Source organism: Homalodisca vitripennis, chromosome 2, assembly GCF_021130785.1.
Source record: "Homalodisca vitripennis isolate AUS2020 chromosome 2, UT_GWSS_2.1, whole genome shotgun sequence".
Lineage (NCBI taxonomy): Eukaryota > Metazoa > Arthropoda > Insecta > Hemiptera > Cicadellidae > Homalodisca > Homalodisca vitripennis.
The window spans coordinates 139340620-139366346 of record NC_060208.1 but is presented as its reverse complement, the minus strand read 5'-3'; the positions used below and the strand labels follow the sequence as shown (position 1 = coordinate 139366346).

At 33.2% G+C, this 25727-nt stretch overlaps 1 protein-coding gene across 1 annotated transcript in view; it reads right to left on the bottom strand.

The window, feature by feature from the left end:
* The window catches only part of LOC124355822 (dynein axonemal heavy chain 8), a 154570-nt gene that overhangs the window by 40922 nt on the left and 87921 nt on the right, over positions 1 to 25727 (bottom strand). The window contains exons 44-54 of the mRNA XM_046806976.1: positions 20636 to 20836; positions 19533 to 19778; positions 18122 to 18275; positions 16521 to 16685; positions 13901 to 14127; positions 12086 to 12308; positions 11773 to 11949; positions 10865 to 11032; positions 2845 to 3060; positions 1146 to 1283; positions 381 to 461 (exon numbers count right to left, since the gene is read on the bottom strand). Of these exons, the coding sequence (XP_046662932.1) occupies positions 381 to 461; positions 1146 to 1283; positions 2845 to 3060; positions 10865 to 11032; positions 11773 to 11949; positions 12086 to 12308; positions 13901 to 14127; positions 16521 to 16685; positions 18122 to 18275; positions 19533 to 19778; positions 20636 to 20836 (1996 nt within the window). The remainder of the gene's footprint in view (positions 1 to 380; positions 462 to 1145; positions 1284 to 2844; positions 3061 to 10864; positions 11033 to 11772; positions 11950 to 12085; positions 12309 to 13900; positions 14128 to 16520; positions 16686 to 18121; positions 18276 to 19532; positions 19779 to 20635; positions 20837 to 25727) is intronic.

Here is a 25727-nt window from a genome sequence, read left to right as displayed (position 1 = left end):
TGAACAATGTTTTTTTTTTTTTTTTTTTTTTTTTTTTTTTTTTTTTTTTTTTAATAATTAACAAAATTAAAGGAGTTTAACCAGAATTTTTATATGGCTACAACACAGAACAATCCCCATCAGTGTATGTGAGTGTAATGCTAGTGCACATCAAAAAGGTAATGGGGGTATGTACACAGCTAATCCAATGGTGACTTTTTATATCAAATAGTATCTAGGTGCTCATTTATTTTGTCAGTAGTTGGTTTCACAGAGATCGCTTCATTATTACTTTTACAGTTATAAAAATGTTTTATGATCTTGTAATGTTAATAAGATTTCAATTTCATGTAAATAAGTCAAAAAGTTTAATTATAAGTTTCTAGAAAAAATATACTTACTTGTTCCCCAGCTAATCCATTAATGAGGGCAGATGCTGCATCCATTTTTGATTTGACTTTATTGGCAACATCCAAAACTTCCTGTTGATAAAATAAAGCAATGCTAAGTAATATGAGCAGGTTTTTTCAAAGTCACAATAAATAAGTGTTAACATGAGTTTTAACATTTAATGAAGCTTATATTGACTGTAGTCACATCTCTGCATTCATAAAGCCGTTTAGCTTCATTATTGATACAGAAAAATTGGTTATTGATGAATATGTAGTAAAATTTTAAATCAAGTTAAGTGCTACAAACTACAAATGTTTCCAGTTTTTTGTACTTAACTTCTACAATTAAAATAAGATATTTGACAAGATTGACCAAAACCTGACCAAAAATCTTATCTGAAGGGCAATAAAAAAATTTTAGGGATATAAGGAATTTTTGGATGGCAATACCTGAAAATATTCTGTTTATGAATAACACGCCTATGCACAATAGCTAAAATTCTAAAGTTACTGCAACACTGAAAGTACAGAGGGACAAAATTGACATACTCTCCTAAGGGTAAAGCCTCATTATTCTGCCAATTAATATTTACGGTTATGTTAAAATGACCAAAGGAAAGTCAGAATTAGGTAGACCAAGCATAAGAGAACACACATAGCACATTAGCTAGGCTCATTAATAAACCTTTTGATTTTTGAGAACAGTCCAAACAAAAATCTTTAAACTGGTTACATATTTAAAAAGAAACATTAAGTAGTAGTTAAAAAAGCCACCTGCTTAGCTGCCATGGCTACATCAAACTGTTGCTGGGCAGCTGCCAGTTCTTCCTCCTTGGCTGCTAGCAATTTCTGAGCCTCATTCAATTCTTTCGTGGCAATATTCAGCCTGTTTTGTTGAATTGCGAGGTTTGCCTGCAAACAGTAACATTATTGTCTTTAAAAAAACTCTAAAATCAAGTTTAATTATTAAAGAATTGAACTTACTTATCTATAAAATAAAATTGTCCCAATACAATGTTAAATAATAATGTTTTCTATTTATATTTAATTACTTTTTAAAACATTTATGCACTAATCTACAAAGTCACTCAAATACAACTCTACATTACATTAAATGAATATATAAATCTTTATCTTAAAGTTGTGATGCATAAGAAAAAAATTGACATTTTTCAAAATTTAAGATTCTACATTACATAATATGAATTTACAATTGCTTTTAGTCCATTTTTATAAGTTTCAATATAGTGATAGAGATTTAATATCACTATTATACAGTGATCTTCAAATGATTAAACATTGTAATTTGTTTAGGTCTTCTTTATATTTTATAACTATAAAAATATGTGACATAATATCTTGGTTGGCAACCTTGACCATGGTAAGCTATAAAATTAAAAGTTTCAATAAGATCACTTAAATAACAAGACCCATTATAAAAAACCACTGAAAATAGTTTTTAATGTGGCACTCTGCTTACTATGGTACTCTGTTAACTGTATTCATTTGAATAATTTATGCTTTTTTATTTACAAAAGTAAACTTTGTGCCCAATATGGTTAAAAATAAACAGAATACATTGTGTCTATAAATGTTTACAGAGAGACAAATTGTAAAATTTTTCACATGATGTCAAGTGGTAGGCTCTGTAACATATTAACCCCATGCACTCAAAGGAAGTATTTATAATTTGTCCTTGAAGCTTGTATGGCCAGCTCTATTCACCACCGCCATTTTGTCAGAAGCGCAGGTTAATTTTTGCAGCAATATTATCTCAGCTCATATGTCCAGTTGTACTGGCTAAGATATAATATGTCCATAGCTTGCAAGACCAGCACCATTGGCTACTAAACATAACAGTTATTTTCTAATATTCTCTTTGTTTTATAATGAATGGTGAGTGCTGAAACCTATCGAGCAGCTTTATTTTTAAGTAAAGCAGTAATTTTTTAATTAGCCTATAATTCTTCCCTAAACATTGACTGTGCAAATAAGAGAAATGATGCGTTATAGGCCTATACACTGAAGTGATAGAAACCTATAAAATTTGAGTAGAGAAGGTGTGCGAACTATTCTTGACTACGCAAAGGTATTTATTTTTAAAAGTTTTATTCTGTACAAAAATCAAAGTATATGATATTGAGATATTAATTTTTTTTAGAAAAAATACGAAGTTTGTGAACACCCTGTATAACACGACACATGCCAAACAAACTGTGGACTGTTTTTATAGATAAGATATACTCAGTAGAATTCTAAACAAAGATTAGGTTAAGTATTGCCAAGCACACCATGTGGAGTATCACCACAACTTAGATAAATAATAACAACCATCCAATTGTTGTCTTTGGTTGTCAACTGGTTTAATAGGAAGATTGGCTACACCTTGATAATGTGGTGAAATGTTATTTAAAACCACTGATTACATGATTTAAATTATGGTTTAGTGACAATAAACCCAGCAAATAATGACCTTAAGGGGCAGCACATCCTTGTTGACATTATAGAAGGCTTTCATGGCTGTTGTCCACTGTAGCAGTCCAGCTACATTGCCGCATGCTATCTTCGCACCCTCAAACGTGTACAAAGGGTTCTCTAGATATGGCAACATCAGATCCACTGTCTCTGCATTGATCTTATCCTTTGGAAAGTTCTGCAGGTTATACAAGAATTTTGTATCTGCCATTACCTAAAAATTATACAGAAATTGTTGTTAGATTTTAAAACCTGTTCCTCTTAAAAAAATATTAAAATTATAATAGAAATTCTCCATTATTATGTTTAATCAAATTAAAAACAATGTTTCGCTAATTGATATCTGCTCTTTTCTTTAGATTTCAACCTTTTTACCCTAAAATTAAGGTTAAGCGTGTAAAAAGGTTGAATAAAAGTATGATGATAAACACGTCAAACTTATTAACAGAATTTATACACCAATTACATACCTGATACCCTACACCAAGTAATGATAAAACACAAAAAAATATAGCTGCTTAAAACAGATGCATAATTATTGCAACACACCTTTCATGTACCACATGTAAAATGGAGACTAAACTTCATTTGTGTGTCAAGGCAAGGCTCAAATGCTGTTAACTTGTGTCAACACATTAGACAAGTTAACGGAGGTGAGAGGTACATATATCAAATCAAATTATTTATTTGTCACTAAAAATAAAATTTCATAAGATCATGATGGATTCAGCATCAAAAAACAAGTTCAGTAGCATACATGCTAAATTAGTTTGAATATATATTCTTATTATATAACTAACTATTAACAGAATAGTATTCTTTAACTATACTTATTTAATAAGTTTTATTATTCTAATGTGTAGATGGTTTTGGTTTTTAATTTAACTCCAATATTTGTTCTCAAACGCAAAGTTTCATGTGTGTCCAAATTTTGTTCCACAATGTTTTGTTGCCTCTTTAGTGTTACAGCATCTGACTTTCAGACATATTCAATAAGTATGAATCGATTTTGCCATACAATACTCGTATAATAACATTTTGAGTTTAATATAAATTCTACCAAATAAAATTATTTTAAGATTTTTTTGTATAGTGTCATTATTGCAACCAACAGAAAATCAATCAAACAACAGTGAATGGTTGATTATAACATGAAGCATTGGTGAGTGTAAAATATAAACTAAACAAAATCATTTGCTTTCTTGTTCAACTAAGTAAAATGAAGCAGTACAGGCTACTTAAGTATGAAAATTTAAATCTGAATATTTTGAAACAATATGGCGCTTTTAGTACTAGTACCATTTTATATATACGAGGTGTGTCCAAAAAGTATCCGACCTTGACGTCTGGCATGAACTGACATTACTCAGCGGCAACAGCAATCTGGTCCCCTTCAAAGTACTCCCCTCCTCCACAAGCCACTACTTTATTCCAACTCCGGAAACACTCTCCACTCCTACCACTTACAGAAACACTCCTTAAATTCATTTTGCGGAATGGCTAACAGGCCCTTTGTCGCATTTTGTTTTATTTGTTCAACATCATCAAATCTTTTTCCTTTTAAAGGAATTTTTAATTTCGGAAATAACCAAAAGTCACAAGGAGCTATGTCAGGACTGTAGGGAGGCTGTCGCAGTTGGTTGATGTCGTGTTTGAACAAAAAACACTGAATAAGATTTGAGGAATGAGCTGGCGTGTTGTGGTGGTGCAGGATCCAGTCATGGCTTGTCCACAGTTCAGGTCGTTTCCTTCGCACTGCATCTCATAGCCGCCTTAGGACCTCAAGATAATACTCCTTAATCACTGTCTGGCCTCTTGGAGCATATTTGTGATGAACAACGCTGTCCAGGTCAAAAAAACTGTCAGCATTGTCTTGACATTGCTTCGACTTTGTCTTACTTTTTTCGGCCGTTGCTCTTTGCGAGTTTTCCACTGTGAAGATTGAGCCTTTGTTTCAGGGTCGTAGCCATAAATCCATGACTCATCACCAGTAATAACTTTTTTAAATAGCCCTGGGTCATTTTTTATCAAATCCAGATTGTTCTGTACGATTTTAAGTCGACAGTTCTTTTGGTCTTCTGTCAGCAGCCAAGGAAAAAATTTTGCCGAAACACGGTTCATTTTTAAATCTTCGTGTAAAATGTTACAAACTGACGATTTTGGTATTCCTAAATCTTCTTCCAGCTCTCGGACAGTCAATTGACGGTTTTCATTAATTGCTGCATGAACACAAGACAAGACAAGACAAGACAATTCTTTATTTTCACATTCATCAAGAAGGAAATGGCGTCAAATACATATTATCTTAAAAATTTTTCCCAGGTTTGTTGTCAATAGCTGCCTAGGTCTTCACATTCTCTGCGAGTCGGCTCTCCAATTCAAGAATTCTTTTACTGAGTAAAAGGGTCTCTCTTGGAACCAGGAGTGCAGGCTTTTCTTCAACTTCCTTCCTTCCATTTTCTTCAGCTTATCAGGGAGATTATTGAAGAATTTTGCCCCAGCATAGGTTGGTTTTTGTTTCAGAGAGAGTTAACTTGTGGATTGGCAAAGTAAAGTTATTGGCATGCCTAGTATTGTAAGAGTGAATGTCTTGGTGCTGTTGGACATTATGAGTTGTAGCTATCACAATACATTCTACAATATAAAGGCTGACTACTGTTGATAACCTCCACTCTTTGAATACCCCTCTACAGCTCTCTCTACATCCCAAGCCGGCCATGATTCTTAGAGCCTTTTTTTGAAGAATGAGGATTCGTTGGAGATTTCTTTCAGTTGAACCACTCCAAACCGCTAAGCCATATCTCATATGGCTTTCAAACAGAGCATGATAGGCTGTTATTGTGGCTTTTGTCGTGCTTATAGCTTTCGTCCCTTTTTATGGCATAGATTTGCTGAGCTAAGTTTAAGGCATAAGTTATTAATATGATTTAGCCATGAGAGTTTGTCATCAACAATGATTCCAAGATAATTAGTTGAGCTGACAGATTGAAGATTTGGTAGATCTGAAATGTCATCCTTCTTGTTCCCAAATGAAATTTGTTTTCGTCTTTGATTCATTGAAAACCAGGTCATTGTTTCTACAATAGTCCATAGCAATGTTAACAGCAATGTATGAATTTATTTCTAGATTTTCCACTGAGCTATTGGCAGTTAATAGCATAGAATCGTCAGCATACATGACTAAATTACTGTATGAATGTAAAACGTTATGAAAATCATTAGTAAATAATATAAAAAGTACAGGCCCCAACACACAGATCCTTGCGGTACACCACGGTCCATTGACAGGACCTCAGATCTAGAAATTGTAGTAATTCTTTTTATGGTCTGAGTCACTTCTACAACCCTGGCGTCTTCCTTCAAGGTATGCTGAGAACCATGAAAGTGCTGTTCCTTGGATTCCTAGATGAAAAAAGTTTTCTTATAATCAAGTCATGGCTTAGACAATCAAATGCCTTACTCAAGTCAAGTTGCACTCCCACTACATTATTTCCAGCCTCGATATTGTCCACTATGTGCTCCAACAGATCTACTATTGCAGTCATGGTGGATCGTCCCTTAATAAAACCATGCTATTCCTCTGTCAAAAGGTTGTTCAGTTGAAGATACTTGAAAAGTCTAGAGAGTACAATTTTCTCAATAATTTTGGATTCAGTTGGAATTAAAGATATTGGCCTAAAATTTTCTATGTGGTGTTTACTGGATTTTTTGTGAAGAGGGATAACTTTGGAAATTTTCATACTTGAGGGGAAAGTACCATGCAGAAGAGACAGTTGTGTGATATGAAAAAATCGGTACCGCTACTTCATTTTTACAAAATTTTAGAATTTTTGAGATATTTCATTTAAGCCAAAAGAGGATTTTGTATTTAGTGAGTCTATTACTTTACTTATTTCTTCATTGATGTGGGTTTCCATAGAGGTCAGTGGCATTCCAACAGGTGGGTTCTGAACAAATTGCATTGTTGGGTTGATGCACAGGTTCTGTTTGAGAGTTTCATCAGCAATAGTTGAGAAATAGTTGTTAAAAATGGTTGGCTATATCTATAGGGTCGTCAATTTTGTCTCCGTTTTTAACTATGAAGTCAAATCCAGAAATTGTGTCCTTGTGCTGATGATTTCTCTCGCTGTTTATGATCTCCCAAACAGCCTTATTTTTGTTAGCAGCATTGTCAATATGAGCAGCACTAGCCTCTTGTCTTAAGGTCCTTAGTTTTAAGTCGTAAGCCTTCTTTAGCTGCGTAGAAGTTTGTTTATCCTCTTGGCTGCCAGAAAGACAATATCTCTCATTTGCTTTAAGAAAATCTTTCTTTAAGCGGAGAGCTTCTTCGTCATAGCATGGTCGAGCTTTTGGTTTTGCCACAACTCTGAATTTCTTGATTGGACAAGTGAGAATCTAAAAAGTATGTTATTGTCTTCAAATATTGTCTGTAGGCCTCTTCCACACTATCTTGTTGAAGTACATTAGTCCAAGATTCCTCAGCCAAATATCGTTTGAGATTTGTTAAGTTCTCTGGACTTACATGTCGATGAGAGGAGGTAGTAGTTTTTTTTTTATTCAACAGACAGAGGCAGATAACAAAGTTGTCCGAAATGGTCACTTATACCAGTATGGAGAATTTTCACTTGAGATTCATCAATTTCAGCATTTGTGCAGATAGCATCTATGGAGGACTGATGACCTTGAAATACTCTGGTCGCCGAAAGTTGGAGTCGTGTCATGTTATGGGACAAAAGAAATTCATCAAACATAATAGTTTCCCTAGTAGGTCTTAAAATGTCAATATTTATATCCCCAATCAAAATAATTCTGCTGTGAGTCGGAATGTTATCCAGAACTTTATGAAGGACCTTGAATAGCTTCTGCTGTGATGTCAATCAGATTTATTAGGAGGCCGATATACACCTATCATATAAAAGTTGTTCTTTTCCAGAAAGTTTGATAGAGGCAACTGTTACTTCACAGACTAGGGGTATACTGAGATGTTCCATTTCCAAACTTGTAGTTTCATTCTCTATTTTTGTTACTTTTGTAAATTGCTACCCCTCCTTTAATGTTATGCACTCTTCCAAATGCGGAGACCAGAGTATAACCATTTAATTGTGTATTTATGATGTTATTTGCATGTTGTCCGTGTTTCTGTAACAACTACAAATCTGGCTTGTGAGAGAAGATAATAAATGGTTTAATCTCTCCACCTTGTTACTGATGCGGTCGACATTTTGATGGAAAATCGACAATATGTTTTCTCCATCCAAACCAAGGCCTTTGAGTGTTAATTGTTATTCTTTGGCCTTTTTCAGGTGGCTGTCCTCTAAAAAAGGACCTGTTGAGGAGGTTGCCATGTGTGTGCAAGGTTCATCTGAAGGGTTAGGTTCAGAGTGCTCTGGCAGCAATTCTAATTCAATAGCACTACTTTTATAGCTCTCATTGATTTTTTTGTAGAATTCTATGTGCTTTACGAAGAATTCTTCTAGAGCTTCATTGTGACTGCGGACTTTTGCAGTTATTGGCGGTTTCTTTGCCAGCACTTTTATTTTTGGATTCACACCCCCTTGCCTGTCCTTATTAGCTGTAAATCTTGCTACCTGTAAGGAAACACTGAAAACGTTGTTTCTTTTATTGTTAGTAGAAGGTTTTTTCAACTCACTCAGTTTTTGACGGCAGGTTTGTCTGGCTCCTGGGGGTTGATGTTGGGTAGTCTTTGGTCATTGTGCTTCTGTTCAGTTTTTTGACGGCAGGTTTGTCTGGCTCCTGGGGTTGATGTTGGATAGGCGTTAGTCAATGTACTTTCGTTCAGTTTTTGTCTGCAGGTTTGTTCTGGCTCCTGGGGTCGAAGTCAGTGATTCATTTGTCCCTGGGGTTAGTCAGGTCATAATTTAAATTTTGAGTGCAGATAGGTTTACTCTCCACAGGTAAATGATCCAAATTGCTGAGCTGTTTTGTTTGATTAGTAGACAACTGTTGAAGCTGTGAAGACAATGCTATCATCATATTTTTCCATATTTTCTTGTTTTTTATTTATGTTTAGGATTTGGAGCAGCAGATATGGAGAGGCTGTTTGCAGATGAGGGGATCATTCTCGATGCCTTGGGTCTGAGAAGTGGTACTGATGGTTGATTTGGACATATTGATGTTGATTTGATTTTCAAATTTAACTTGCAGGGTTTTTATTATTTTGTCTTTCTCATTCATCTTACAAATGTAATCATCAATTATTTGGCCCATTTTACACTCATGCTCATCAAAGGTATCTTGGTTTTTCCGTCGCAGTTGGGTTTCTCTATCAAGTGAAGTTTGCATATCGTCTAGACAGCGTTGTAGTGCTTCTAGTCTCTCTGTGTATCTTTCTTTTTCATTATTAAGTTCTTCAATCTGTTCTTCACAGTTAGCAAGTTCAGCTTTGAGTTCTGATGTTTTGTTCTTTCAAGGTATTATTCTCGTTGAGTAGTACAGAGCCTATTTTTGCAGCCATTTCAAGCTTCTTTACTGGCTGTGTTTTCAAAAAAGTTGTTCTCAATTAGGCTATGTTCAAGTTCTTTAATAGAAATGTTTGGAGAATCAGAACCATTGTTCATGTTTGTGTTACAGGGGAAGCTTATATTTGAATCAGCTGTCACTTGAGAAAGTAGGTTTGAAGAGTCTGTATTACATTTGTTGCATTTCCAGTCATTTATTTTATTGAAGGACATTTTTTTAAGAGTTTTTTCACTGATATTCTGACAGCCAGCATGGTACCACAATTCACATGTACCAGTGCACTTTAATCCTGAGTATTTTACTCCTATTGAGCATATACCACAGGGATATATTTGATGGCATTCTTAAGAGTATCAGTAATTACAAAAAAGGTCAGGTATAAGGAATTGCACTGTAAAATTTAGATTGATTTAAGGTAGTCAATAACCATGTCAAAAATGTAAGATACCTGTAGACCAGTGTATTACTATACATGGTACTCAGTGGCAACTACTCAATTCATCACCACTGAGACACCTTGTCAAGTAATTGGCAGACTTCTAGTGGTCAGAATTAGTCAGAAGTTGAAAATAAATGTGTTTGATTTATGGGTAATCAATTCCTTGTCAGCCAGATAGAAGCAGTACAGTGTTAGTTGTACTGCAGTCAGCTAAAAGGTTTTGTCGTAGCATAAGCACTGCTGACGCGGTATCTGGGTCAGCGGCCTTGTCACATATGGTGTAGCACTGCTGATGCGGTATCTGGGTCAAACACGTTCAACATTTTCAGCAATTCTGGCCGTTGAAGACCAGAAACTTTCCGTATCATAGTAATCGTCTCTGATGCTGAATGGCCAAGTTTTTGGCAAAATTTAATGCAAATGTGCTGCTCAACACGTTCAGTCATATTGAAATGCGACGCACACACACGGCAGTACTGTACGGAACAGAGCGCTGTGACTCACTGAGTGACCGGATCGTATTCAATGCCTAATATGGGAAGGAGTAGGCTCGTCCCTCCCCTCCAATAACCGGTTCGAGCCGGTTGGTTACACCGCAGCTGCCTACTGGTTGGCGGTCGGATACTTTTTGTGCAGACCTCGTATATATATTTACAAATCGCTCACACCAATATTTGTAGCTTTAAAAGGATTAATTTTTCTTCTGTATTTCTTGTTTTTGTTGGCAAGTTTCTTAACCTGTATAAGATGAAAACAGAACACAGTTCATTGTAACATAATGATAGCAAACGTCTGTGAATCCTCAATCATTTAAAATTAACAATTTGTTAATGATGAACGTTAAACAAAGATGTTTTGTGCCTTAAAACATTGCACTTTTACATTTGTTTGGCGTATCAGAGGCTATTCAGTATAGTTGTGTGTTAAGTACAGAAAACTTTGTTTGGTGCTTTCCTTTATATATTAAAGGAAGAGTATATATTAAAGAGAAAAATGTATCCAACAATACAGCATAAAACGCAGAAAAACAGCCACATTGTGTTCAATTTTGGTCATGATCTAAAAATGTTTGTCAAACAATTTAATAAACTAAGAGTACCTTCAATGATTCCGCCCAATTGGGAAAGAAAAAGTTCTTCTCCATGTCGGGCCTGACCTGATCCACTTTACGCTGGAACAATATCAGCACAACGTCCATGATCAGGGTGACCAGGTACGGTGGCTTGCCCAGTTTCCTCACAGTGGCTATGTCAGCTGCTTTAATAGTCTATAAATAATAGGTCAATCACTGTACATAAATAATATAAAAGTAGGAAATACAGTATAATTCAGTCAAACTGCCATCACTGGGATCAAGAATGTTACTTGCTAGTCAAGGAGAGACAATTAAAACCTCTCTCCCCCCCATTATATTTCAATGGAGATCCTGTAGGATGATCAAATAGAAACAGTTCTTATACCAAGAAAGAAAGAGAATTTACCTTTTTTAATTTGTTGTAAGTTAATTTACAGAGAGAAGTGAAAAAATTAAAAGATAAAAATTATAAACCAACACAACAAAGTTTAAGGTGTAACAGCATTTTCAAAATATCTGTCTTGTTAGTATATTATTTAATTATCTGTAACGCACAATGAATGTATAATATAACAGTAACAGTTAAAGAACCTAAATTCTGAATTATTACGTTTTCTAATTTTTTAGAACTGTAGAATTAATTATACAACAAATTTTTTTACGTAAATCGGTCAATCACATTAACCCATAAACAGCATAGTGTAATCATAAGAACACAGTGCATATACTATGTACAAGACTGTAGTACACTAACTATACAGTCTGGTCTGATACAGGTTAAACCTAACTAAATGTGTTTTTTAAAATCAATAATTTATCGTGCATCTAGACTTAAACGTCAGGAATATTTGAGTTATGTTGAATGTGAATAACTAAAGCTACATAAATCAATAATAAGTCAATTATAAGAAAAGTCCAAATACTGAACTCACAAGTAAAGCAGCTTCTGCCTCTTCCAGTGCAGGCCTGGCATCCTCCAGTTTCTCTTCAGCTATAGCCTTGTCCACTGCAATCTCTTCTACAATGGCTGTGGCTCGGTCGGCCACCTCCTTTACTTCTGCCTTCACCTTCTCAGCCACACTGGCCACCTGGGTCACTCCTGACAGGACCTGCATCCAGAGTCGATTAGGTTTCCACTCATATTCAACAGATAAGACATTACAAACACAAGTTTTAAGGTGAACTATGAATGAAGGGTATGGTTAGGTTGGTTATGGGTAGGGTTATTTCACTTCCTAACCTTACCTCCTCAGCCTTTGCTGAAGCGACCAGAATGTCTTTTTCCTTTTCCACCAGGTCCTTGCGCAGCTCATCAACACTAATAGCTGCCTCCCGCAGCTTTTCCAGGCCCATGTTCATCTGCTCTGCCAATACATTGATATCTGCCTGCCGCTGTGCATAGATAGTCTTGTATCCATCGAGGAAGGAGAGAAACGACTTTGGTGTCACAAAAGATTGGCGACGAAATCTGCAATAAATAACAATCAAAAAGAAACCTCAACCAATAAAATTCATGTACACACGCTAACATTGAGATCTAGGACAAAAACATAAGGCTGCCTTTACCCTTCATCCTGACTATAGCCTTCAAGTTCTCATTGTTTCAGATGACTCGAGGGGATGCCATAGGTGATGGCAGTTAGGCCGCTCGCATTCTGGCACTGCCATATACATGACAGTAAGTAAACATTTCAGAAACCGGTACCTAATTATTTGCGTATTTTTGATGTTTTTGCTCCTGTACTTTAGCCATTTGTAAGAGTTACATTAAACTGTTATATACCTCTCAAAATTCTTCAAGTGTACAACTTATTATTATGCAAAATCCACTAAGAACCCACTTTGTATAATGGCTTTACAACACTGGAAATTCAATGTAAATGTGGCTTATTATATATCATTGTTTTCAGAATATTCCAAATAATAATAATAAATTATCTTCATTAACATTTATTTTACTTTAAAAAAAAGCTGAGTTCTAAAATATTTTTCGAAAAGTGTCTAGCCTATATATCTCTTTTTCCTTTGCTCATGAAGATATTTCATTTATCTTCCAATGATTAAATACTGTGAAAGCATACCCGTCCACTTCATGCTGAGAAACATTTAACTTTCTTTTATTGAAATAAAGTGATTCTTTATTGTATTCCTTCTTTTCAACTTCACAGTCTCAAACTAAAAAAAAACTTAATAACAATAAATATCATAAATAATTTAGAAATATAGTTTTTGTAGTTTAAACAAGTTTTTTTTAATATTCTTGATACAAATTTGTTTGAATTTTTTACACTTTGCACTATCTCACCATATATGTGTGAAAGGCTTTTATAAATTTCAAATCATACAAAATAAACACAATTTTATACTAATATATATATATATATTTTTTTTTTTGCACTTTTATTTAAAACAAATTTTACTTTTTTGGCAATTTTTGAACTTAATCACAAAATCCACCAACATTGTATTTTCAGTATTTTTGTACAATTGCTTTACAACACTGGAATTTAACTAATATATGACTTATTATAGATCATTGTTTTCAGGAAAACCAAAGGTATAATAATACTCGCTTATTATTGTTGCTATAGTTTTTTTATTCATGAAACATTTAACCTTGAACAAGTCTGATAAGGATGCCGATTCCAATTAAGCTAATGGTTCTCTCAAATCACTCGCTTTGTTCCTAAAATTAAGTGTGACTTTATCACCCATATTAAAAACAACCAAAAAACAAAATATAAACTAAAAATAAATCAATTAGATAGACTCCAAAACACAACGACAATGGACATAACTGATAAGACAGTCGGCCCGGTCAGCTGGTCACAGTCAAAAAAGTTGCTCACACAAGACGTTTCTTCTAACCATAAAAAGAGGAATAAAGTAGTTTTATTTACTAAGTAATAATATACCTCAATCGATAGCTTGATTATTCTGTCATTGATTGATTGATATTCAGTTTTAATTCGAAATAATAATTAGAACACACTGGTCGCACACAAGCCATCGTAGGATCAGTAAAAGCTAAAAAGTAAACTGATCTGGGTTTCCACTGACCTGGCGTAATACTGAATGCAAGTGTCTGCTACTATATCCTGAACATCGGCCATGATAGCAATGAGAGACTGCTTGACAGTCGCAGTGCTCACTATTGGAAAGTTAACCAGAAAATGGTTGGAGACGGCAACTAAAGCGTCTTTGGGCCATCGGGAGAACCAGTCCATTGTACATCCGGAGATTAATCCCGGGAACTTTAAGGACCGAGATCGGAACTTTTCTCCAACCTGATGGCAAATGTAACTGTAAGTTTGATACTTTACAAACAATACAAGTTAAAAGTAAACATTACAATAACCTGCCACTTTAGAACATTACCATTAATATATAGGTGTGAAAATTATTTAAGTTTAACATTTACTTCAGCTTTTAAAGACCTTTTTAATTTAAGCATATTCAAGAACAAAAGGGCTTGTTAATGACTCCAATTTATAACAAACCAAATTATTAAATTTTTTCTCCATATTTCCAAAACTATTTGATCATATTTATTGCCCTTTAAATAAAATAAAATATTGCCCACTGAACATTAAATTAGACTTTTTCTAATTTCAGTTTTTTTAACAAAAATATAAATTTACTATTCAACAGTGTTATTGAAAGTCAAATAACTCCATCAAGTAAAATAAATGTAAATCAGAGAGAAATATATTGGCAGAAACAATACTTAGTCAGAAACAAAACTCGGAACAGATGGTTAAATTCAAACTTAATAAAAAAAGTAAAAATTAAATTTTAGCAGAAATTTTAAAATCACACATCAGCTAATTTTAAAATCAAGACAACCAAATGATTCCTTGGTTTGAATATAAGATAATTATCTTCTCAATCATTTTAATTTAATTTTTTATTAAAAATCACAAATATTTTACACAGAAGCTGATGGTAATTTTATTGTTTATGGTATTCGCTTTTTGCCACAAACGTTATGTATATCTACTGTATAAATGTTTGATTTCTGTTTTATTGTTTAATTTAAACAGAGAATTTATATAAAAATGTATTAGAAATTATTGAAAGAAGTTATACAGGTATCTCCAAAGTCCCACTCCCTCCTATTAAGTTTTTGAACAGAAATACATCATCCAGCAATCATGGAGGGAACACACAAACCTAAATGGGGAATTGGGGGAGTAAGTTAAAATATTTAAATGTAAACTGCCATTGAGTGACATCTGATTTTAAAGGACCTTTTAAAAGAAGAATATTGCCATAAATTAAAGGTGTCCATTTCAATCAAGTACAAAATGGCAGCCATAAAAGTGTAATTAAAAAAAATATGCTTACCATCAATAGTTTTCTTTTCATACAATTAATGTGAATGTCACCATGAGTAAAATGAAGATGATTTTGATTGAGGGATACAATTTTGTGAAGTGATGCTGAAGAAGATTGAAGAAAGTGCTGAGTTTTTTCTGGAACTTGTTTCAGTGACGAAGCAGCATTATTTTCATGGAACACTGGATTGTCAATATTTGTCAAACACAAACTCATATTGGATTATTGAAAACCATACCCAATGTCCTCAGAACTTTAATGTCTAAACAGGGATTTAATGGATTTCTGTTGTTGAACCTTTATTGAGTAATTTTAACAGTCTACATTATTTAGAAATATTGGAATGTAATATTATCCCTGTTATAAAAGAAATAACTCGAGGCAATTTCAATCCTTATTTCCAACAAGATGGTGCTCCATTGCACTATGACATAAACATTAGAGCATTCTTAGACCAAACTTTTCTAGATAGATGGATAGGTCGATGTGGTGCTGTGAAGTGACAGCTCGCTTAACTGATCCTACTCACCTAGTTTTTTCTTTTGGGGATTTTAAAAAGTTAATTGTACAACCACAAAAACTTTGAAAACTTTCATGTATATTTAAAGTGTTAGTCATGCCAGAAATCTTAAGTAATGTAACACAATATGTCTATGAGTCCAGGCATTATTTATGTCAAGAAGTAAATGAGGGGCATTTTGAGCATTTACTTTGAGCTCACAAAAGGTTAACATAAGATTTAAATTTATTAACTGTACTAAATAATTAATATCACAGCTGTTAACAAAAGTATTGATTTTTAGCACATTTTTTTAAATTACGACAGATTGTCATTTGTACAGAACTGAGACAAAGGTTTATGGCATTGTTATTTTTTTAAAGGACCTTTAAAATGAGATTTCACTCAATGAAGGTTTACATTTAAAAATTGTAACTTACACCACGATTATTTTTCATTTAGGAATTGGTGATGAAGTTCTTACATCCCCAAAACCCATGATTTTCGGTCTTATAATGATCCCCTTTTGATATTGGTTGATATATTTCTTTTTCAAAAGGTAATAGGAGGAGGGGTGAAAGTGAAACTTGGAACACCTGGTGTACAATTTAGAATGGCTATATCATTCTTATCTTCAAAATAAAGCTGTTGATTCCACAAAGATCCTTAATATTTAATGTTTTTCAACTTAAGATTTTTATTGCTGTATAACCTGTAACTTTCTTTCATGAGTAGGATACAAACCGTTAAGGAAAAAAATGAGAGCAACTTAAACAACTTAATTTAAATGTATCTTATATCAAAATAAAATTTATACTGTTATAGAAAAAAGTTTGCACTAACAGGAGAAAAGCACAAAGTGATGTGGAGATTGTTCCGAGCTGACGAGATGAAAAAATCATACAAATTATCTCTGGTTGGTGGACGCTTGGGTTGCTTCTTTTTCATGATGGGAACCAATTCATTTGTTATTTCATCTAGTTCATCTTTTGCAAACAGGTTAGCGACCTGTAAACAATTCAGTCAATGTAGTTGATCAAGAAACAAAGTTACAAGTGATTAACCTGCTGATTAGGAAATTATGTGTGGTCTTTGTTCAGTAGGCTGGTATTAAATTGATACAATCAAAATAAATTTTGCAATAGTTTTTCCAAATTTAAACCATAAACCCTCTTCTTCTGAACAATACACAACTCATTTTCCCTTTTCCCGTTGAAAAGGTAATGTAGTCACAAAAATGTAGTAGTGTAGGTGTGATATAGTTATACTATGAAGTGTAACTATATCAACTTCTATAACTTTAGTTTTTAAATAATTTACTATGTTAAATTCACTGGAAACACTGTAAAATAAGCAGTGCCGGTTTTAGCACTACTAGCGTCTGGGCGAGGTTTCTTCGGCCCCTCTAACTGCAATTCAATTATATACGAAAAAAGGCAATGTCACGCCTTTTCATCCGGCGCCCCTGGGCGGTCGCCCAACCGCGCCCTACCCTAACGCCGCTCCTGCAAATAAGACTTATTTCAGGAGAGTTGTGAAATAGTATGATCACTCATTGTTTTTTCATCTTGCCACTGACCCCATTTTGAGGTTTTATGGACACTTTCAGACTTTGAATTTCTATGTATTGTAACCCTTAGGAGTTGACCAAAACAGTGTTTGTCCCATTAGTAATAAGTGGTCATGTCGCTTGAAGGACAGAAACTGTTCTGACATACTAGGGTAGCCGATTATTGAGTAGGACACCTCCTGTCCTGCAGTGTAATATTCTATTCTTTATTTATTTACTTGGTAGCCAATTAAATTTTTACGTCAAACTTTCACCATTCAATTTGTACAAAACTACTGTAATTTTTTCTAAAAGTACAATGAAAATTATGATTAGATTTTTTATTCACACTAGCACATTTTTTACAATGTTCTTTGGTTTAGTGTATAAGAATTTACACTCAGTAATTACTACAACATGCTGCTGGAAATTATAGTTATACATACCAAAAGTATTTTTATTTATAAAGGAAGTTTGACAAATTATTTATCTTATCGAAATTGCAACCTTTTTCTGTGCTTATTATTATTATACTATTATTGTAATGATATACACTCATTGAGTACATTTAGTTTGATAAACATTTTTTTTTTTTACTTTTATTTGTTCTAAATTTATTTTACAATACAAGTTTACAAAATATGACTAACACACTTTTTAAAGTGATTTTACCATTTCAACTTCAATATTACTATTGTGTAACGACAAGATCTCATTAGTTTTCAATATTATTGATTGATTTTTATCATATGGTAATACAATCCTAAATTGATACCTTGAAAATCTTCCTCTTCAAAACATATTAAATATTATTAACTATTCTAATCCATGTTATACACAGTACTAATACCTGTACAAGTACAACTATATAATATTTAAGTAATGTGAAACATACTTCTCCAGCACTCAGCACATTATTTAGAAATTCAAGAAAAGCTTCATCCTTTATATCATTGTCTGTGAAAATAAAAGTTATCCCTTTCCCTTGCAGTCCAGAAACACGATACAAGAACTTCAAGTCGTCTTGAAAATTTGAAACGTTATAGGATCTGAAAATAAAGAATTATTTTCATAAAATCAGAGAGAATTATATGACTCAACACCACATGTGTCTGCTGGATCTTTCTATTCCATCAAACAAGAAATAGCATGTGTTGTATATGTAAAACAAAATAAAGCCCTAAATGGCAATTATGTCCAAAGCTTTTATATATAATCACATAACTTTTTTCATAAAACCTCTTTTGTATTAATATTTCTTAGTTTAATTTCCAATGTTACACCAATAATTTTAATTTAATTATCCTACTAAAATGTGCAACAGATTTTCTCAATACATAAATAAGATAAAAGTCAAAGAGTCCAAGGGACTTTTACCAATTTCTGTCAAATTATGCATGTTTTTGTCACATTTGAAATGTCATCTTTATTGCAATGTGACAACATTTAGCTCTGTTTCTTTTTATTACCATCTGAGAGATACTTGATGCTTTGAATATAGTAAAGGGAGAGAATGTGATGATACAAATTACAGTGTATGACGTAGGCGTTTTCATGATAATCGTACAGCCATAAAAGATGATCGCAGGAATGGGTCTTTGCTTCCACTGCAGATCGCAAATATTGGTTACATTTAAGAGAAATACGTGTATGAACAACCAAATATCAATCGATGATATTAGGTCGGAAATCTATCTATTTCATTGATTATGTATTTGGCATATAAGAATTGTTATGATTTTGTCATATTGTTTTGCCTAAGATTCCAAAAATGTTACTCCTTAAACAAAAAGAAGCAGGAGTAAACATGTTCCAGTACATGATTGACATGGATCAGCCACTGACATTTTCATCAAAGTGATAACTTCTTGAAGATCATTATGACACTGAATAAGACACTGTACTTGTTTAAAAACCCCACATAAAATGTTAATCTCACTATTCTAAAGACAGTATAGTATTTCCAAATGTTATAACATTTAGCTGTTTGTCAAAGAGTACCTGCAGCCTTTGACAACAGTTATGAAAAGAATTGATCATACTCCATTCTGACCTCATTGATATTTCTCAGTTGCACGTACTGGCAGAACATATTTTTTTATCCATTTGATAGTTTTTTTTATGTTGATACTACATTATAATGTTGCATATCAATTCCAATGAAATCCTTCAATTCTTAGAAATTATCATTAATGAATTAATTAATGATAGTGAACAACTGTTTAAATTTGATAACAATCCTGAAAACTCTTTTACTATACCTTTATTTTATATTTTACCAGATACAAAACTCAATCTTAGCACACCTTGTAAGTGTAATCTGATGTGTCTGATAATTGGCAATGAAGGAAGCCAATCTTGTCAGTGACTGTTTGCCAGAGCCTCCCACTCCAACTAACAATGCATTGCCTCGAGCAGTGCGGATTATCCGAGAGATCTTCATGAGATGAATCATTGCATCTCGGAAAAATACCAGATCCATAGGCAAACCCCTCACATACTCGTTGTAGCCTGCCATATACATGAGAAGCTTCTCTTTGAGGAACTCCCAACTAAAATAATAAAAAATTAAATTAAAACTGTCAATTGTCAGTAGTTATTTAATAAACAGTAAACAGCTAGAGAGTAATAGAAATAAACTATTTTATTAATGTTTCATAAGCTTTTGTAAGTATAATAACACGTTGGTGTATGTTAACAATTATCAGCGTAGAACCAAATTTTATTTTAATGGGATGTACAATTGATTTTTAAATGATAGTGGACAAAATTTGTTTAGACTCAAAAATCAGTAAACACCATTATAAACAGAGAAATAATATTTATGTTGGTATTTTCACTAACAACCATTTAACGTTTGAGAAGTTTATTTTATTAAAATACTATGCTCTCATAATTCATATTAATTGAATTGTATAGAACTTATAATAAATATATTAGCCCATGGAAAGTTTCATACTGTAAAATTTCTGATTTAAAGTTATTATTTTAGTGCAATATTGAAATAATGTGCAATGAACAAATTTTACAAAGAAAAATTACACTTTAACAAATAAATACTTTAAAATTCAATTTTAATTCATATCTTACATAACCTCATACAGTAATAACTTTTATATAATAACCTTAAAATGTTGTTGCTTAATGAATTGTTAAAATTTTAGTTCTTATAACCAGAATATGTGGCCGGCGTCATAACTAACATATCAAGTTTCCCTGTTCATACCACATCAAAATGTGAGATGAACCAGAAAATTTGAATGTTACTCATTAGAATTTATAATTATTACATATGTCTATTGGAAAAGGACTATTTTTTAGTGAGAGACACATATCATCAGCTGTTGATGCTTATACAAGAACGTTGTTCGGGTAAGTGAAAAGTTAATAGTAAGGAATTAATTTTTGCCTTGGTATTTCTTCATATATTTTTGGTGCTTCCAGTACAAAATCATCCGGTTCATCCCCAGTTGGCTCCGGAACATCTCTCAGGAAATCAACAAAATATGTCTCACTGTCATCGTAAACATCAGCATCTTCCCCGAGGTAGTTTCTGGTTGTGTTTGAAAGATTTGTATCAAACCACTTTGTGTCCGCCTCATTGGTGAATCTAGTTAAATTAAGAGCGCAATTAATACAGAGATTAGGCATTTTTCTAGAACCTGATGTACTTAGTGAAGTGAAGAGCTGGACAACAGTCAGCACATGTGACCATATCCTTCCAATGCAATGATGGAATATGGACGGAAACACATGTAAAAATCTATTATTAAAGTTCAAATCAGTTTTGATAATATGCATTCCATTATCCCAGAATAATTTGGTTTCTGATAACTCAAAAATGTGTGCAAAATAAAATCTAGATTTTGACAAATGAAAAGAATGTGCTAGTAAAACAATTTTTCAAGATAATTTATGATTCAATATTAAATCAGAAGACTTTACACAGACCAATAACTTATATTGAAACAATTCTACATAACTACACCAACACAACAACTGTGTCAATTATTTTTATTTTTCTACAAGAACGAATTGGCATTCACATTGTCATATAAGGTGCACTATTGAGTGCACTATGATGTTTCTGACACAATCTCTAAGCACAGTGGACCAACCGAATGTTTTAGGCATAGCGTAGCTATGGTGGGAAGGGTTCATTCAATATACATGTTGCGTTTAGCTCCAGTTCACCTCCCTCTTAGTGCAGCTGTTACAGACATGACTCCTGAAATCTGTAAAAGACATCTCATATTTATGAGAATGCCAATTCAACTGGCTGACACTATATTTTTATATTTTGTAATATAGGTGTCTCTGTTGTTGGAACAATGTAAATTGTTTATTTTGAGCTTCTTCGTCTGAGACAGCATCAGATTCCAGACAATGCACTAAGAGGAAGGTAAACTGGAACCAAATTCAATATTAAAACTTAACAATGATGTGCTGCAAAATAACCAGTGGTATATGTAAACAATATGGTTTAGTGGAAATAGAACTGCATCCATTCTCTTCCTACAAGTTCATCTCCTATAACCTCTCCCTTATACATTAGCTGTGAATTAAAATAGTCTGCTTTAGGTTTGATTTAATTTTTTTAGACAAAGTGCAATAGTCATATTGTGTTCATACGTGAAACTCCAATTTAAAATCATTCCACAATTAACTTTATTTATGACAAATCTTAAGAAAATGAAATCAATTTAAATGAAGGAAAGTTAGAGGAAAATAGCACCATGGTTATTGCCTGCGGCTCAAATGATGTATCTAGAAATGAGGCCAACACAGCAATTGACATCATCACAAAAACTATAAACAGTATGAGTGGAAAACCAATTATCTTGGTTGACCTGCCTCTTAGGTACGATCTACCTGACTGGTCGTGCGTAAATTTAGAAATTAAAAGAACTAACAATGAGCTGCTAAGTATTAGTAATAATGTCAGCAATGTGACTCTGGTAAGGGCTAGTCAGGCAAGTAGAAGATTACATACAAGGCATGGTATGCACCTAAATCAAATAGGAAAGATTTGGCTGGCGCAGGAAATCTGCAAGGCCGCGGAGAGTACCAAGCAACCACTACCGCCTGGGTGTGATGACTCTACAGAGGAACTGGAATTAATACAACCTTTATTAGCACCTTCGGAAAACTTAACAGTAACCGCCTCAAACCACCATCCATAACATGTACAGGTTATTTAGAAGAACAGCCTAACTTTAATTTGATGTTCTGGAATGTGTGTAGTATACTAAACAAACTCCCTCTCATCGATATTTTAAATAGTCAATATAAGACAGATGTACTGTGCATTGCAGAACACTGGTTGTCCTCAACTGATATAAACAATTTAGTGATACCTGGCTATGTTATCGCTGACTTTTTCGCAAGAGAAAAACATATTCATGGGGGTGTGCTTATCTGTGTTAAGGAAGGAACTGAATTTGTTTTTTATGATAAATTGTCTTGTTTCTCGGAGGAACTTGTTTGTGAATTGGCAGCAATAATGCTGCCAACTTGGAAAACTCTAGTGGTAACTTTCTATAGATCTCCAGCAGGTAACTTATCACTATTCTATGATAAGTTATATGACATTTTGTCCTTCCTGCATTATAATAAATGTAATATAGTCTTTGTGGGTGACTTCAATGTCAATTTTCTTAACAGAAATGACTCAGAGGCCAAAGTACTATTCAACCTCATTGACAGTTTTGGACTAAATATTACTGTTGCTGAAGTTACAAGACCTACCCTTGGAGGAGATGCAACAAAGGGTAGTTGTATTGATAATCTGCTGACGACTATTCATCAAGATAAGGGAAAATCTACAGTCATTCACACTGGTGCTTCAGACCATATGGCCATCCTCTTCAAAGCTACTTTAGACAATGTAATGTCTAGGATTATACCACAAATGTTTATTGTTAGACCCATTTCTACTTTGGGCTCCTCACTTTTTACGTCTTACCTAGGTCTCACTAATTGGAATGATATTTATGTTATTAAGTCAAATGTTAACCTTAAGTTTAAGTTATTTTTAGAAAAGTTCTTATTGGCTCTGAACTGTGCTATGCCTTTAAAAAATAAGAAATCTAAATCTAAACAAGTAAATGTTGCCTGGTATCATGAAGGTCTAAATAAGACAAAGCAGGAGCTTGATAGACTTTATTATATTATAAAAAACACAAGCAATGAGAAAAATATTAATATTAGAAATAAATATAGAAATCTTAAAAATGTTTACAGAAATGAAATAAAAAAAGCAAAGCTTGACTTTAATAACACTTTACTTGATAAAGCAACAAACAAAAGTAAAGCTGCTTGGAGCATTATTAATAAATCAGTCAGGGCTAATAGTATGTCATCTAACTCATCTCATGTACTGGAGCCTGATAGTTTTAATTCATATTTTGTTGGCTCAGTTTTGGAGACTTGCAAAAGTATTCCACCTAGCAATAATGACTATTCTTTCTACCTTGGTAAGCACTGTGCTCAGTGGAACTCTACAGTAAGCTTTTGCCTGAATGAATTTAAAGTGGAAGATGTTCATGCAGCTATCCTTAGTTTAAGTAATAGCACATGTCTCGATTGTTATGGTATAAGTGCTCCTATTCTGAAAATGGCTGCCAACTCAATCTGTGAAATTCTAACTTATTTATTTAATGAAAGTGTTAGGACAGGTATTTTTCCTGATGTACTAAAGATAAACAAAGTGATTCCAGTACATAAGAGGGGTCCAAAGGACCAAACTTGTAATTATAGGCCTATAACTATTGTTACAGCAGTGTCAAAGGTGTTGGAGCGGCTAGTTCATAAGCAGTTGGTTTGCTATCTCGAAACCAATAATTTACTCAGCACTTGTCAATTTGGGTTTCGAGCTGAGCGGTGTACCATTGGCGCAGTCCAGTCCTTCATAAATGATTGCTTTGATGGTTTGGAACTAAAAAAATCTGTCAAGTTCAGATCTTATGACTTATCCAGAGCCTTTGATACTGTAAATCATCATATTCTATTAAATAAACTTAGGTCTTATGGTTTTAGTCAACTTGCTGTCAGTTTTTTTAACTCATATCTCTCAAATAGGTGTCAATATGTATATTTAAATGGCTCTATGTCAGAAACTAGGCCTGTTAAGCTAGGTGTTCCTCAGGGATCCATTTTAGGACCTACTCTATTTATTTTGTATATAAATGACTTGCCTTTTAATCTCAATGACAATTATGTTAGTACGTATTTGTTTGCTGATGACTTGGGTCTTAAGGTCTGCGCAAAAACGAGGAACGAATGTAATGAGCTACTTAGTGTTAAGACATCAATTGTAGATGATTGGTGTGCAGCAAATAAGCTCTGTGTAAATGATAAAAAAATTCAAGATTTACATATTACCTTTTCTTATAGGCCTAGTGATAATGAGGACTTAAGTCTTAAGTTTCTTGGCATTTTTATACAATCCAAACTTAAATGGCAAACTCATATTGATTATGTAGCTTCTCGAATTTCCCGAGGTATTTTTCTTATAAGATCCCTTAATGGAACAATTTCTGCTAAACACTTGCTTTTTATGTACTATGCCTATATTCATAGTTTCTTAACATATGGAGTAACTTTGTGGGGCCAATCTCAGATTGTGAATAAACTGTTTGTGTTACAAAAAAGAGCAGTCAGGCTTATATGTAATGTCCAGAGTCGTGAGCACTGTAAACCACTGTTTGTAAAATTAGGTGTATTAACATTGCCGTCTATTTATGTATTAAATGTTTTGTTATATGTCAGAGATAATTTATCATTATTTATTAATCAATGTGATGTTCATAGTTATAGTACTCGTAATAGAAATAATGTAGTTGTACCAAAATGTAACTTTGCTAGCACTCAAGCCAGTTTTAGATATCAGGGAATCAAATATTACAATGCTTTGCCCAATCATATCAAGGTATTAAACAGATCAAATTTTAAAAATGTTGTAAAGAAAATGTTAGTAGATTCATGTTTGTACACTGTTGATGAATTTTTAACTGTGATAAGAAGTAAGGATATTTAAAGTAAGCTATAGATTATTTATAATATGACGTTGTTATATACATATTTTGTATTCTGACAATAAACCATTTGAATTTGAATTTGAATTTGAATTTGAATTTGAAAGATATTACAAGAAAAATACTATTTAACAAACTGCCACAATCAAAATATATTTCACAAGGTTAATGATTTCCTATTAAATGAAGCTCGTCAATTACATACAATATTTGATAGCTAAATGCAGACCAGATCTGAATAAGTGTGTATATATTGCTTTTTACTCTTTTTATTGGTTGTACTTGTTTATTATGTATTGTATAAAGTTAACTTTTTAAAAATCATATATTGTCGATTCGTGTTGTTTGTTAATTGTTATTTATTTATATTATTTATTACTGATATAATTCAGTATTTAAGGTTGCTGTGAATTATTACATAGACGTCTTCTTATGCTGTACATATTTATCTACTGTTAACTCAAA